At 33.5% G+C, this 17192-nt stretch overlaps 1 protein-coding gene across 1 annotated transcript in view; it reads left to right on the forward strand.

Moving 5' to 3' along the window:
- Positions 1-10856: 10856 nt before the first annotated feature.
- LOC148281425 (putative chitinase 2) overlaps positions 10857-17192 on the forward strand; it is a 41966-nt gene continuing 35630 nt past the window's right edge. The window contains exon 1 of the mRNA XM_088226713.1: positions 10857-11072. Coding sequence (XP_088082839.1) covers positions 10994-11072 — 79 coding nt within the window. The 5' untranslated portion in view covers positions 10857-10993. The remainder of the gene's footprint in view (positions 11073-17192) is intronic.

Here is a 17192-nt window from a genome sequence, read left to right on the forward strand (position 1 = left end):
AATTCTGAAGCATTTTCAACCATCGAATGTGTAAAAAAAAATTTTTTCCTTCTGCCAGGATGAGGGTTAAAGAGAGCAGTGCTTTTATCTAGCTGTCGAGAACACCTAATTACAGGGTTAAAAAATTATTATAAATCTTTTTTTTAATATAATAGACATTTTATATATTACACATAGAATCATAATATACCAGAAAGCGCGTAGAATTATGTTTACATACATCGCACTGTGTCCAAAAGTCTGACATCCCGCCTGCGCGCATGCGTGAAGTGGCCGCGTAATGTTACCAGACCGCGAACAATTTATTATCACAACACAAATATAAGATTTTATGATTCTATTTTTTATTTTTTATTAAAAGAAATATTTGTGTTCTTATGATTTACCCAAATATTTCATTTTGAGGGGCATTTTCAACGAGTTGTAAATAACTAGAAAATGGGAATCAAGTTGGGGTAGAGTGGGATTCGAACCACGGACCTCTGAGCCGTGAGTCCGAGACACTAGCCACGGGACTACCACCCAATTAAATGAGATTTAATATGAGATTTTTTCGTCTGGAAAATCCAATCATATACGACTGCTCACTGAACGATGAAATATTATCATCTGTGTCTAGTATACGAGATTTGGGTATTATACTTGACACTAATTTTTTTTTTTATAATTCATATTAAAAATGTTATCAATAAATCCTTAAACTTCTTGGATTTATCAACAGAAGCACAACTGACTTCAAAAATACCAAAACCCTTAAAACTCTCTTCTGTTCCCGAGTTCTCCCGCACCTAGAGTATTCCTCTGTTATCTGGTCTCCATATTATGATGTTCACATCAAATATATAATCAGTTCATCATCGATTTTTAAGAAAGATAGGCTGGAGGTTGGGCTTATCCGGAGACCAATATACGTATAATGAGTCAGAAACTACTTTAAATGTATCTTCTCTTCACGACCATCGAAATAAATCTGACCTTCTAGTCCTATTTAAAATTCTCAACTCGCTCTTTGATGCGCCTGAACTACTGACCTCGATAAAACTAAATATCCCAACTAGAAACCTCAGACAAAACTTACTCTTTCATACCGATAACCATAGAACTAACTATGGTTTTCATTCCCTTTTGCCCAAAATTCTTAGATCTGCCAACAAACATTCCAGTCTTGATTTCTTCGATAACAAGTTGTCTTCTTTCAAACAATCACTGAATCAAATTCAATTATAAACACCTCTCTCCCGCTTCCACTCCCACCGAGTCTACTATATGCCATTGTGTCTTTCTACTTTCCTTCATAATCATTTTCTTTGTATAAATATGTCCTTAAAAATGCCCAGTGGGCGTATATATATATATAAATAAATAAGGTAATTTTGTGTAATGTTATTTTATGTTTTACCATGAAAATTTTTTACTTTTTTACAAAATGTCGACCTTGTTTTGTTCAACAATCTGACAGATGGTAAAATAATATTATTTGTGAATTCGCTACTTTCACGTAAAATGTGGTCCGCCCTATTCTCTTTTAATCCCAGTGGTATTTTGACACTTACAAACGACACATCACGGCATAGTTGAATTTAAATCGGTATTTGCGTACTAAGCGACGTCTACAGAGTAACTAATGGCCAAAGCGTAAAACTACTCATTTACGAGTAGTTTAGTCAGCTCCAGTTTGATGCCGTATGCAATTTCTGGGCTATTATAATTCTATTATATTACATATGGATGGTGTTACTGATTAGAGCATTAAATTATATTGCAAAGATTCTTGAAAATGTACAAAAATAAAAATATATATTTTTTTTATTCAATTAAGTACTTTTTATGTTTTACTTAACAGCCTAATCAATTATATTTTTGAAAAATGCGCTTGATTTAAAACATCAATTATCTCGGGATTGAGATTGGCGTGGCTTACCGCATTTTTCAGACCATAAGACGCACTTTTTTGCTCTGAAAATCTACCAAAAATTGGGCGTCTTATGGTCCGATGCGTCTTATCGTCCGCAAAATACGGCAACACATTTTTGCAAAACACCATCCATATTTGACAAATTAATATCAAATACCTGTACTTAACCACGAAGCATCAATATTGAGTTAACGAGACTACTATTTATTAACATATTACGACAGAGATGGAGATCATTTAAGAAAGGAAAATATAGAAGTATAGGCATTCACAGGGCTTATGGTCTGTCGTTTGCCGGTTGGCTAATTAAACTAACTGGTATAAAAAGAAGTATGAAAATGGAAAATAATTTTTTTTCAAGTGAAAAATGTTTTCCTTCTCTGTTGCAATAAATTTCAATCTTAATGATTCCCTAGGGAGTGAAATACAGCCTTGTCTACAAACGTTTGGACATACTCAAAATATTGCCTGTTTAAAATTAATTTTCATATAAATATTCTATCATAATTCAGCACAATATTATGTAATAATCATTACTAGCTACTAAATCATAATAAATTAAATGAGTCATAAATTGTTTTTTTCTTTTATTTTTACCTGTTAATTGACGAGTTAAGATAAGAGATTTAGGAGTTGTTTTGGACTATAAACTGACATACAACGAGCATATAGATAATACAGTAAATAAATCACTGAAATTACTTGGCTTCATTAACAGAATATCCTCTGATTTTACTAATGTCCGTACAATCAAAACTCTTTATTGCTCAACTGTTCGCCCTCTTCTTGAATATGCCTCAGTGGTCTGGTCTCCATTCTATGTCAATCGCATAAATCACATTGAATCAGTCCAACATCGCTCGCTTCGAAAAATAGCGTGGATGCTCGGACCAGAGAGAGATAATTATTCTTATGCTGAAATAGAGTCAATGTTAAATATTTCTAGTCTACAAAAACGTAGAACTAATATTGACTCCATATATATGTTCGGCATACTAAATGGTATAATCCATGTTCCATCATTACTGGGACAAGTAAAATTCAATATTCCGACTCGTAGATTGAGAAACAATGAAGTACTGTTCATCGATCAGCATAGAACAAACTATGGCCTAAATTCTCCAATGACCCGCCTTTGTCGTATTGTTAACTCAAGACAGGATCTGGACTTTTTTGGTTTAAGTTTACAACGATTTAAACGAGCACTAAATAAATAGTCCAGATCTTGTCTCGATGTCCCTTATGTTTGTCAATGCTTCTTTCTTTTTTCTTTAAATGTTTTAAACTATTCTTTTATTGTAATATTTAAACCTTATAAATTGTATACATGGACAATGTCCGTTAATAAATAAATAAATAAATAAATAATGCGCGGTTAGACTTCATTATCCAAATGTATTCCCATATTTTCTCCTTGGATTATGGCTCTGGAACAGTGATTTTTTTTCCACACCATGCAAATTTACCATTAGCGTGTCCCTATGGTATGTTTTTTTCAATAAATTGTTTTTTATAAGAACTATCATCATCATTCCATGTCCGCTCCCTGGTTGGAGCATATGGTGTCCACGAAGATCCTCCAGGCATCTCTGTCGGCTGCCAGCTCCTGCGCGCCCTCCCAAGTCAGGTTCGCGTCTCGTAGTTCTGACACGAACTGCCGACAAATAGTTAGCAGTGGACGTCCAAGACTCTGAGTTTTAGAAGGTTAATTTTACTCTGAATATCTACATTCTTTAATGAATTATTTATATAATCACTTTGTAAAGTGCCCTTGAGGTAATACGAAAATGGCTATATATAACAACAACAACAAAGCATCACGCCGTTTCCCCGTAAGGCAGAGAGAATAGAACGCCACAACACTCTATCTTTGCATACAGATCTCGCTTCCTCTACATTCATACATCTTCTCATGCACGCGCGCCGATTATTCCGACTTTTGACATGTCCATCTTCAAGTGTTTGTTGGATTTGGTCACGCCATGTCTTTCTCGGTCTTCCTCTATTTCTGCATCCAACATTCGCATTGTAAATATTCTCAGCCGTTCTTTCGCTGTCCATTCGCTCCACATGTCCAAACCAGCGCAGAGCTCCTTTCTTGATTTTGTCGATAATGCTTGTCTCAGCCTTACATAATGTACGGATCTCAACATTTGTGCATCTATCGTACATAATTTTATCACACATTCGCCTGAGAGATCGCATTTCGATAGCATTCAGCCTACTTTCATCCCTGTTTTTCCAAGTCCATACTTCGCTCCCATACATCAGGGCGGGACCAGGGCTCCATTGTGAACTGCTAATTTTGGCTCTTGTGACAAACATTTGTTTGCCAAGGTTGATTTAAGTGCATCGTTCACTCTATTCCCGGCACTCACCCTCCTTTCAATATCTTTCTCAGTCATTTCAGCTTTGGTAAGGTGCCAAGATTCGCACCCATATAGGAGAACTGGCATTTCGTTTTGACCGAGTATAGACTAGAGTTCCATACAACACGCATCGTGTTAAAAGTTGCTCCAGCAATTCCTAGGCGGGTTGCGAGCTCTTTGTGCATGCTTCCATCCTCAGTTATGTGAACTCCCGAGTATTTAAAGCTGTCAACTTTCTCGATCCTCTGTCCATCATTATACAGAGGCTGATCAGGGTCAGGACAGGATTTGTTGCACATAATCTGGGTATTTTTCTATTAATATTAAGATCCAGACGAGTTGAGTTTTCCTGAGTGTGTCAACAATTTCCTGAAAATCACTAACAGACTTTTTTAAAAAGGACTGCATCATCTGCATACTCCAAATCGCACAACTTTAGGGGGAAGTTCACTTCTGTACCTCGATCAGGTGATAAAATCCATCAGCATGATGAATAAAAACGGTGCAAGGACGCAGCCTTGCCTCACTCCAGTGGAGACCCCGAACCAATCAGTCAAAGAGCTACCGATTCTCACACGACAATTGCTATCTATGTGGAGTTTTCCAGATACACTGGCTGTTTATAAGTTATCCATAATAGTAAGGGCGGGGCTTCTCTAGAGAATGATTACTTTGTTGGTTGCAATAGATTTCCAGTTACCGGGAAGCCATTTTTTCCAACATTTAGCGTATATTTATAGCTACGGGGCTCTACTTTTAAATATCAGACCGATGAAAACTAGTGACATCACAGATTAATTTTAAAATTACGAAACTTAAAAAAATTAAAAGTCGGAATAATCAGCGTGCATGCATGAGAAGATGTATGAATAGAGGAAGCGAGGTTTGTATGGAAACAAACAAATGTTCACGATAGAGCTGTTTAATCCGAGATCCAATTTTCATTAGTTCTCTCATAAGATAGGCAAAGTAGGGTAAAAAATTACCCTGGCAACACTAACGAAATGTCCATTTTGTTTCTTCGGCAGACTGACAGCTGGAAAAATAATTCAATTTTTAAGTAATACGTTTGCTACTTACACATGCAATTGCTAATTACACATGAAATGTGATCCCAACTTGCAGTTTTTAAGATTTACATTGAGTTTATGAAAACCTCAACGCAAGATTACAGGTTCGGGTAAAGATTTCACTATGTTCCAATTAAATACATCAGCAATATCCTCAACTTGAGATCACACAAAGCTCCATTACGTTTGCGTCTTACAAATGACATACCAATATTAAAATTGTGATAGTTGATGCGCTGATAACTTAACTGACATAATATTTGTCATTTTGCGTATCGACAGTGTTAAACTTTACTAAAATGAAAGCGACTTCTTCACCGTTATTAATTTTAAGCGGATCAGACACTGTTTTTTCGTTTTCCTCGGCCAAAGATTCGGAGGCACGTTATTCATATTCGTCGTAATGACTTATGATGAACGTCTCGAAATCTGTTTGTTCATCAACCGAGTAGGCATCAAAGTCTGTTGTTTCCGTGTCGCTATGACAGTTTTTCCAATGTTCTCCTCTATAAGGTGTAGCTATCTTTTGATCCTGATGGCAGAGAAAAATCGGATGGATTGTTTACCAATTGCTGTGTGGTATAAAAAGTTTGATTGAACAGAATAACTGGCTTGTCATTTTCAGCCTGTATTTGAGTTGAAACCCCCGTCAGATTTTTAAATCCGATTTGTTAAATCTTTGGCAAAAAATCTGATTTATGGGCCAGTTTGAACAAAACATCCCGTTACCTCGTTTAAAATCATGTTTTTACCATTTACTTCATTTTCTTTTATATTTTCTACTTTCTTGGATAATGTTTTTTCAATGTAGTATGTAGCGACAACCCTAGACGTCGGCAAAATTGTTTAAAACACTAGCTAAGAAATCTAGGACAATTTTGCCCACTTAAATATCTATTGTGTTGTTCAAATAGATGTACAAAAATACGTTCTATAGCGTCTAGTATGTATGCAATGAAATATATAAAACTTATTTGCCTCCTTTCAACACAAACTCCGCAACAACAAAAGTTTTGACAATATTTGGAGATATACACAAACAGACCTTCAAGTTTAACTCCAAATTTCAAGTGATCAACTGAAGCTGGCGGTAAACTAAATATTTAGTTTTGCCATGGAACTATCAAAATATACTTAATAAATGTAATTTTTATGATACCAGTAACTTTTCTTACTTTAAAACTTGATTTTGTTAAGGATTTCGGCAGTGGGCAAAATTGTCATGTTTGACGGTAGTTGAGTCGCCTTCTGTTTGATGTGCGTGTGGAGTCTTTCTACTTTCCTTTATAATAATTTTCTATACATAAATACTATAATACAATACAATTCTTTTCTATACTTAATGAAGTCACTGAAATTAAATATTTAGGTGTAATGTTGGATTCAAAACTTACATTTCACCAAAACGCTAAGATGGTAATAAATAAGATTGCAAAAAAAATATCAATTTTGGGAAGGATCAGAAGATTTATTGATGAGGACTCTTGCAAAACTATTTACAAAGCAATTATTGAACCACACGTTAACTACTGTAGTAGCATTTTATTTTTATCAAACAAAGAAAACATAGATAAACAAACTGTATTACAAAATAAAGCCTTTAGAATCATTTTGAAAAAAAAACAGATATACGAGGGTAAAGTCGATGGTAAATGAAATGAAATTATTAACATATAAACAAAGAATATTTTACAATATAATGATATTTGTTCATAAAATTATAAACTCTAATAAAAAAACAGAATTTTGGAAAAAAAATGATCGGAACCAGCATGAACACGATCACAATACTAGAGAAAAGAACAAAATTAGACTTCCATTTAGGAAAAGGGCAAAGTCACAAAATTAAATTTTATTTAAAGCAATTAAAAAGTAATACGAAATGGAAAAAAATATTTATGAAGAAAAAAACATATCAAAATTTAAAATAATGGTCAAGACATATGTGATAAACAATGTATAAATTAAATATATTTGCAATGTTATTATTAGAACATATATAACAATATGTATGATATGTGTGCCCTACTTTAAGATTTAAATAAATAAATTGAGTAATAAATATGTCCCTAAAAATGTCCATTGGACATATATATTTAAAATGAACATGGCATTCTATCCTCTCTGCCTACTGCCTACCCGTATGCGAAAACGGCGTGATGGTTTGATGTTTATAAAAATCATAGCTTTTTATGCCGCGGTCACGCCATTTTGAATTAACTGTCATTTCACGTAGTGTTAACTTCCTAGCTCGCATAATAAAGAAAAATAATCCAGTGTAGTTTCACGCAAAAATGATTCATACGCCCACGATCATAGAGGTTAAATTCAAATGTATTTTCCTTGAAACATAACTGTTTCACTCCGTCAACAACCTTTCTTTCGTGCTGGCTTTTCAAACAAAAATTAGTAAAATAAAGACACGGGGCAAAAATGTACAAATCTAAACACCATAGCTATTATTTTATCGTGTAAACAAAATAACTTTTGGTTTTATGTTCGATAACTTAATATTTTACAGGAAAATATAACGTGTTATGGAACATGGAGGTAGTTGCTTAAAATGTCGTTTTGTTGATAAGTTTATTTTTACTATAATAAGCAAATGATTTGTTCTTTTTGTTGTTTTTGTGTAATTTTAACGCGTGTTTCGAAGAACGAGACTATTTGACATTTCATTGGAAAATAAATGTATGTTATAGGGATGCGAATGACGTATCCGAACTATTTATAACCGGTTATTTATATTGTTTATTTGTCAAACAGAAATAAAATATTACAATAAAACCAAAACATGATCCATTATCATTTTGTTACACATATAAATAGTGTAGAGAAGGTCCAACACAAATTTTAAAGATTTATACATTTCAAATGAAACATTTCAATTGAAGAGCTAATATATAAATGTTTAATGAAGCAGTTAGAATTAAAAGATATTAGCATAGAATTAAAAATAGTCCAGAATGGGCGTAGAACCATTTTTGAATACATCGGACTGTGTCCGAAATTCCCCCACTATGTCCTACTTTGGTGAAAGTGCGGTGGCACGCATTCGTGAAGTCGCCGCGTAATGTTGCCAAATGGGAAAAATATAATCATAACACAAATGTAAAAATGATATTTGAGATGAAAAATAATAAAATTAATACAAATTTTAAATTTAATTTTAACTACAACATAAGTAACTAACTAACTAACCATCACGCCATTTCCCTAGAGGGGTAGGCAGAGAGGATAGAACGCCACACCACTCTGTCCTGGCACACTTCCTTTGCTTCCTTCACATTCATACATCTTCTCATGCACGCACGTCGATTATTCCGACTTTTCACATGACCACTTTCAAGAATTTGTTGTACTTGATCATGCCATGTCTTTCTCGGCCTTCCTCGACTTCTACAACCAGACACATTCGCATCATAAATCTTTTTAGCCGTTCTTTCATCATTCATTCGCTCCACATGACCGAACCATAACTACAACATACATAAAATAAATACAAGAGCATCAAATAATTTAACTTGAGAACAACCTAGGACCGACAGAAAAAGAAACAGTTTTTTGTATACAGCAATCAATTTTTACAGTTCACTTTCTAATGATCTAAAAAATATACAAAACATTTACGTACTTAAAAAACACCAAAATAAAACAATTCTTACAGCCCGTGTGACGTGTGAAATGTGAGGTTATTTTATCAAATTTTTATTAAAACTATTGTGTTATTATATATAATATCCCCTCATACCAGCACTTTTGATTTGACAGCTGATTGGGAATATTTCATCCAAATAAAATATGTAGAGTTTAAAAACCTTGTATTTGGTCATAAACAAATTTAAAAAAAGATGAAAAAGCGATTTATTAATTTCTCTAAAATTGTATTGTGCACGCGGAAACATTGATTGACACAACAGAGTTAATAAATAAAGGGTCATTTAATAAGAGTTATTGAATTAATGAACTTTGAACTTAAAATATAAAACAAATTTCATTTGACGTAAAACGGATATTTTTGAAACGTGTTAAATAATATTCGATATTTTAAAGATAATATCGGTCAAATGTCCACCGCGGCGTTGTTTAATCCGAGGTCCAATTTTCATTAGTTCTCTCATGAGATGAGCAAAGTAGGGTAAAAAAATGTACTATCCTGGTAACACTAACGAAATGTTCATTTTGTTCTCTTCGACAATCAAACAGATGGAAATATAATTCAATTTTTAAGTGATACATTAGCTACTTACACATGCATTTGCTAATTACACATGAAATGTTTTCCCATCCCGTTTCTTTAAGATCCCAGCAGTATTTCTACACTGTAAAACGACACAACACGGCACAGTTGAATTCAAATCGGGAGTTGCGTACTAAGCGACGTCTACAAAGAAACTAATGGGTCAAAACGTAAAGCTACTATTTTAGTAGTAGAGTAGTTTAGTCGCCTTCTGTTTGATGCGCGTATGCAGTTTCTGGACTATTCTTAATTCTATGGGTATTGGTGATAGAAGAGAAATTTTAGATTTAGTGCTGCATTTCAAGTTTTTAAATAATGCTTATCCTTTGATTCTTAACCCTAGATTCATAAACTTTATTTAGGGTTACATTATGTATGTCTCTGATACACCTTACTTTTAAGATGACATAATTTAATAATTGCGGGAGATATTTAAAAAAATCTACATAAGTTAATTACAAAACATAAAAAAAACAATTAAAAAAATAATCAGAGCACTAGAAGAAATACTGCTAGGATCTTAAAAAAACAGGATAGTATTTCATTTCACGTGTAATTAGCAAATGAATGTGTAAGTAGCAAATGTATTACTTAAAAATTAAATTATTTTTCCACCAGTCGAAGAAACAAAATAAACATTTTGTTAGTGTTACCAGGGTAGTAATTATTTTTACCCTACTGTGCTCATCTACTGAGAGAACTAATGAAAATTGGATCTCGGATTAAACAACTCTGTGGTTGACATTTGACCGACATTACCTTTAAAACAACAAATATTATTTAACATGATATAAAAATATATTTTAAGTTTAAATTACATAAATTTAATTACTCTTATTAAATGACCCTTGACTTATCTACTCTGTTGAGTCAATCAATATTTCCGCGTGCACAATAAAATTTTAGAGAAATTAACAGATTCCTTTTTTTTACCTTACATTTGTCTTATGATTTTAGTTTTTCCCATCGTGCAACATTGCGCGGTGACATCACGAATACGTGCGGTGAACGTGGGGTATAGTGGGGGGGTTATTGGACACAGTCAGATGTATTCAAATATGATTCTACGCTCCTTCTGGACTATCCTTAATTCTATGTAAAAAACGAAGCTTAAAATTTGAAACGCTTTTGTCTATGCAATAGAGCGCTTTAGGGGTTTTCTAAATAATTATTACTCTGAAGAACTTCCTCGTTGTAAATAATGCAGAATATTACTATTCGATTTCCGTAACCGGTTATCACAACCTGTTGCTGTACGTCTCAGGTTAGCTATGTGGATCAATCGACCAAAGTGGATTGTGCATTTGATAACGTCGGGCTGTTGTAAAGTTTTAAATTCAGTTTTACACAAACTTAATCTGTATTAAAATTAAGTTAAAGTTTCGTGAAGTTATCTACAATGTTTTTCAACTATTTCCCGTGGATTGCTTTTGCAATATGGACCATATTTTCGTTGGATTTTGCGGCTTCTAAAACAGGTATTCATTCTATCGACCTTCCGCTTGCATCTTTCACTTTTGATCGATACAAATTTAATTCTGGGTATATTTATATCTTAATAGGTGCGGTGTGTTTTGATGAAGAAATTTTTACTGATTTATCAACTATATCACTCTACAGTTATATAAAATTACGCAGGAAGTAAAATTAGCCGTTCACAACGTCCTGGCGCCGACCCTTATTTATGCGTGCGAAGTGTGAAAGGATTTATTTATTCATCCATTCAAACACTTTATATACCTACTTAAAATAAAGATACGTTCATTACAACTAGGAATAAGTGCAAACTGTATCCGGGCGCAAAAAGAGTACAGTTGTGCGAGTGAAAAAAAGCAGAACCCTGTAGCTCAATCACAAATAATTATCGACGTGCTTAAAAACATGCTAAGCATTTGAGCAATCACAATGAACATGCCTTAGTTATCGCAGTCATAAGGCAACGCGTGTGTAATCTCTAAGTCAACGCTCGTGTCGGTTTGTTTTTTTTTCCTCGTAAATAAATACAGTTCATTGGCGAAAAATCGGCGTTTACTTTAAAAAATAATGCAATATATTGCATTTGTAAAATAGTAAGGAGTGTCTAATATAAAAAAGTGAAAATTTAATTACAATTACTATGGCGACTGCTTTTCTTGACATTTGGCTTGCCAACCGCCGGCTAAATGCAGTGAATAGCATGATAAATAATAAATAAATAAATCAAAATAGCAGTTTTGTAATATTACCGGTGAAATTCAAATACGTGATTGCGCAGCAGGATTATACGTCGTGAAACGTAAATATTTTGACATTAGTTGCTCACAAATGTTGCATTGTGATCGCGAATACGATAAATAACCATGGGGAGAAATTGTAATCACGTCGCTTATTAGCACATCGATACTTATTTGTGATTGAGCTACTGAACAAGCGTTTTTGACTCGATGGCTAAATCGAGTGGCGATAAATGGTTTGCGCATTCGCCTGCCATCTTGAGGTCCTGGGTTTGATTCCTGGCAGGGTGGACGTCAAATATTGGTTTTAAAGGTGGTTTACACTCTAATATTTCATTTGCCTGGACGGGCACCTGAAGCGTACAACTGATCGCCTTACCTTCATATAATCTATGATTAATGTACGCTGCATTTGATGTACCAATGCAGTGCCCTATGTAAAACTCTTACATATTAATACTAAATGCGCTCTCGTACAAGCATCACTACTACCCATTCTAGATTACGCTGATGTTTCCACGACTGATTTAAGCTGTGAGCAACTCGATAAACTTGAACGACTTCAGAATACATGCATAAGGTACATTTTTGGTCTTAGGAAATATGACCACATTTCTGATTATCGTAGACAACTAAAATAGCCCAAAATTAGACAGCGGAGAGACTATCACTCCCTCTCAATTCTGTTCAATGTACTTTATAGTCCTAACGCTCCTAAATACCTCCGTCAACGCTTATCAGTTCATGGTTTACCTCTTCATTCTAATTCTCAGGGCACTCTCTTAATACCCATCCACAATTCCTCTTTCTTCTCTAACTCATATAGTGTCCATGCGGCTCGACTGCGGAATCATCTCCCATCCACCATCAAAGATGTTACTACATTATCTCTGTTTAAATCGCGTCTGAAGAAACATCTCCTTTCTCTTCCTTAATCTCTCCTCTTTCCCTTCTCATCTTTTTTCCTTTTCCCCATTGATTATAGTATTGACTTAAGATAATTTATATTTTTATACAATATATCTTAAGCTTTTTTATTTTTATTTTCTATTGAATATGTTTTACAACTTGAAATGTAAAAACAAGACTATTATTTTATTGGCTCGTTGGAAGAAATTGCCATTTACAAAAATGTACAATTAACATTATGTACAAAAAGTGAAATAAATAAAAATTAAATAAATAAATATGCGTCACGGGGTGCAGATAGGGACATGCTAATGACGATGATATTTTTATCTTATCAGGGCCCCGATTACGATAGGAAGTTTACAGAATTATCTTCGACTGTCAATAAAGAAAAGCCGATATTTGAGTACGAAAATGAGTAATATTTGCATGAACATTTAAAGTAACTTTGTTGGTAACCTATAATTGAACATTATTTTTTTTAAATTAATAAATTTAATAAAAGGTACATGTTTGATTAGAATTCTTTACATATCTACTTTTATACATCTAGTAAATGTTATCACTGTAACTCTCAATAACAAGAGACTAACTCTTGTTAACATATTACAACAGAGATGAAGAACATTTAAGAGACGGTAATATAGAAGTCCAGGCATCTACAGGGCTTATGACCTGTCATTGGCTGGTTTAAGTGGCCACTTTACACACTGTGTAACATATTTTGAGTTTGTCCAATTTTTTGTAGACAAGGACTGGATTCAACTCCCTGGGGAGCTGTTTATATTAACATATTACAACAGAGATGAAGAACATTTAAGAAAAGATAATATAGAAGTCTAGGCATCTACAGGGCTTATGACCTGTCAATGGCTGGTTTAAGTGGCCACTTTACACACTGTGTAACATTCACCATTCTGCCTATATTTGAACATCTATATTCCTTCAATTCTTTCATCTGTTGATGTTTGTGAAGTCAAAGAGCTGAAACCTTTATTTATGCGGGTGAGATTCATCTAATTGAATTATTTCACCTACATACTAGGCAACGCCTGAAAATGTTATTTTTTCAATTTCTATACTTCTTCATGGACCCAGGTAATTTATCAACAATATTTTGAGTTTGTCCAAATTTTTGTAGACAAGGACTGGATTCGACTTCCTAGGGAGCTGTTTACATTAACATATTACAACAGAGATGAAGAACATTTAAGAGAAGGTAATCAACAGATGAAAGAATTGAAGGAATATAGATGTTCAAATACGGGCAGAATGGCGAATGTTACACAGTGTGTAAAGTAGCCACTTAACCCAGCCATTGACAGGTCATAAGCCTTGTAGATGCCTAGACTTCTATATTACCTTCTCTTAAATGTTCTTCATCTCTGTTGTAATATGTTAATATAAACAGCTCCCCAGGGAGTTGAATCCAGTCCTTGTCTACAAAAATTTGGACAAACTCAAAATATTGTTACTAACTCTTGTGCTTGGAGTGACTTACACTGTTGTAGTTGTTTATTTATTAGAGTTTATATAATTTTGAATATTCAAGTACATGAGGAAAAAAATAAAAACACAGAATACATAAAGAAAAAAACATAAAATAATAATACATTCATACTAATTAACATTTAATGCAGTTTTTACACGTGTTCAAAAAAATTCTTTAGATTTACTTCAAATTTATTTATTGATATATTATTTTTAATTGTTTTTAATTTATTGGGGAGATTATTATATTTTTACACCTATGAAAATAAAGCTTAGTTATTAGTGTTACACAATTTTCATTCTTTTACAAGAACACTACTACAGTTTCGGGAGAGCACTGCACCCATCGACGGGTGTATTTTTTTTTGTATTGCACGAGAAAGTATGTAAAAGTACTTCCTCCACATACCTAAAACCGTTTTAAGGGCCGTGGGTCTTCGTATCGCTTTCCATCATACAAAAAGCGTTGTTTTTGTGTCAATAAACGAGTTATTACTTTTAAATGTTCAATTTCATACATAGCCATTTTGATTGAATTTAACTATACTAATTTCACTGTGTGTTTGTCAAATTAATTAAATTAATTCGAATTTGAAATTTCCCAGTTTTTAAAACGTTAATTGCTTTTTTTTAAATATTTTTTTTTGATGTTTTTTTAATATATTTTATTTTATTTATTTATTTTATTTTATTTCATTGGAAAGCCAACAGACATTTATACATTTATAAGAATCAATTATACCATAAAGATATATCATAAAGTCCAATTAGAGGCTTCCACATAATATTGTTATTGTAAATGTTGTCACATAAAAATTATACATAACATAAAGTAACTAATCATACAAAACTTATAATATTACTAGAAATGTAAATGAATATTGGTCACACAGTTGCACATTACAATAAATAATACAACTATAGTTGACCATACAGTGTTCATTTATTATGTGCCCACATACAGAACGAGGTATGCAAGAAAAGCGATTTGCTTATGAATGTTGATAAATCGAAAGTGATGGTTTTTGAAAGGGATGAAAATATAACTAAATGGGAGATCAGCGTGAACGGAGATATTCTGAATCAGGTAGAAGAATTTGTGCACCTGGGAAGTATGTTTACTGGGGACGGAAAGGCCGATAAAGATATTGAAAGGAGGGTGAGTGCCGGGAACAGGGTGAACGGTGCACTAAAATCTACTTTGGCAAACAAATGTTTATCGCAGGAGGCTAAACTAGCAGTTCACAACGGAGTTCTAGTTCCAACTCTAATGTATGGGAGCGAAGTATGGAATTGGAAAAATAATGATGAAAGTAGGTTGAATGCTGTCGAAATGCGATCCCTCAGGCGAATGTGTGGTAAAACGATGTATGATAGGTGCACAAATGTCGAGACCCGCGAAGTGTGTAAGGCTGAGACACGCATTATTGACAGAATTAAGAAAGGGGTGCTGCGTTGGTTTGGACATGTTGAGCGAATGGACAGCGAAAGAACGGCTAAAAGGATCTACGATGCAAATGTTGATGGATGCAGAAAACGAGGAAGACCGAGGAAGACATGGCACGATCAAGTCCATCAAATACTTGAAGATGGACTTGTCAAAAGTAGGAATAATCGGCGTGCGTGCATAAGAAGATGTATGAATGTAGAGGAAGCGAGGTCTGTATGGCAAGATAGAGTGTTATGGCGTTCTATCCTCTCTGCCTATCCCTACGGGGAAACGGCGTGATGGTTTGTTGTTGTTGTTGTTACATACAGAACTGCACATAACCTGCATAATATAGGCTGCGGATTCAAGGCGCAACATCATAACTTGAATTATTTTTGGAAATTTCACTTTTAAAGGAAGTTAAAGATATATTATTAATATCAATACAATTTAATTTCTGATTACACATATGGCAGGTTCTATTTACAAATGAATTTTGAAAAGATTTAGTTGCACTTTTAGAAATTTCAAAAAGAGATTGGTTTCTGGTCTGCGTTACTGGGACTCTAAAATTAATAAGTGACAGAATCTTAGGGCAGTAAAAAAGAAGTAAAACAGAGTATTAAAAAAATTAATGATAATTACATAGCAATGAAATACATATCAACAGTAAAAATAGTAAACAAAAATCCTACAAGGGCATGCCCTGTTCGTGGGTATACAAGAAAGGTTTATAAATTTTTACTCCTATAATAAATAGACAGTTTTAATATTTTTGTGTCATATAAAAAGAGAAAAGGAAATATTCTGTAAAAGATTATAAGGTATTTTCTTTTTTTATAATAATTAAAAAAGGAAATAAAAAATATAAAAAAACATAATAATATTCCTTATTATTAAAAGTCATCAAAATATATCATAGAAAAAAAGAGTTCATATCTTTAGTTTGAATCCAGGATAGTGCGTGTTTTTTAAAAGAAGGAAAATTTTGAATGCTTGGGATCAATGAAATATTATCAGTAAAAAAAGAATTAAAACATTTTGGGCCAATAAAATATGCATGTCTCTGTGCGAGCCTCGTTTTACAATGTGGTATTTCTAACACGCGATTCCTTCTTTGACTTGATCTTTTTGAATTACTTTGATTCTTAAATATATATTTTAAACATTGAAAACGATATATTTGTCTTGCATCTAAAAGTTTTGCTTCGCTTAGCTTACTTACAAGCAGTGGCGTGCGTTCCATAAAGGCACATAAGCAGTGCCTACCCTACTAGAATTTCATTAAAATAATAGAAAAAAATAATATCAAAAATATTAGTAACTATTTTTAAAATTTAATTTAATTTAACTCAGAGATAATTCGGTTAAGTAATATATTGTACCGATCAGCGCGCCGCTATCGGCCCGGGTCGGGAGAAGCACGAACTACAAATGCCTATTTCTTCCATATGAACATAACGCGTATGCGGGAACGATATGTGTATGTGTGGGTTTTATTTCAGTTGTAATTACGCGTGTATGTGTAAGCTAGTAGGCAGTGCTTTTTGAACGTT

Source organism: Micrasema longulum, unplaced genomic scaffold (assembly GCF_059751315.1).
Source record: "Micrasema longulum isolate JH-2025_06_02 unplaced genomic scaffold, ASM5975131v1 h1tg000462l, whole genome shotgun sequence".
Classification (NCBI taxonomy): Eukaryota; Metazoa; Arthropoda; class Insecta; order Trichoptera; family Brachycentridae; genus Micrasema; species Micrasema longulum.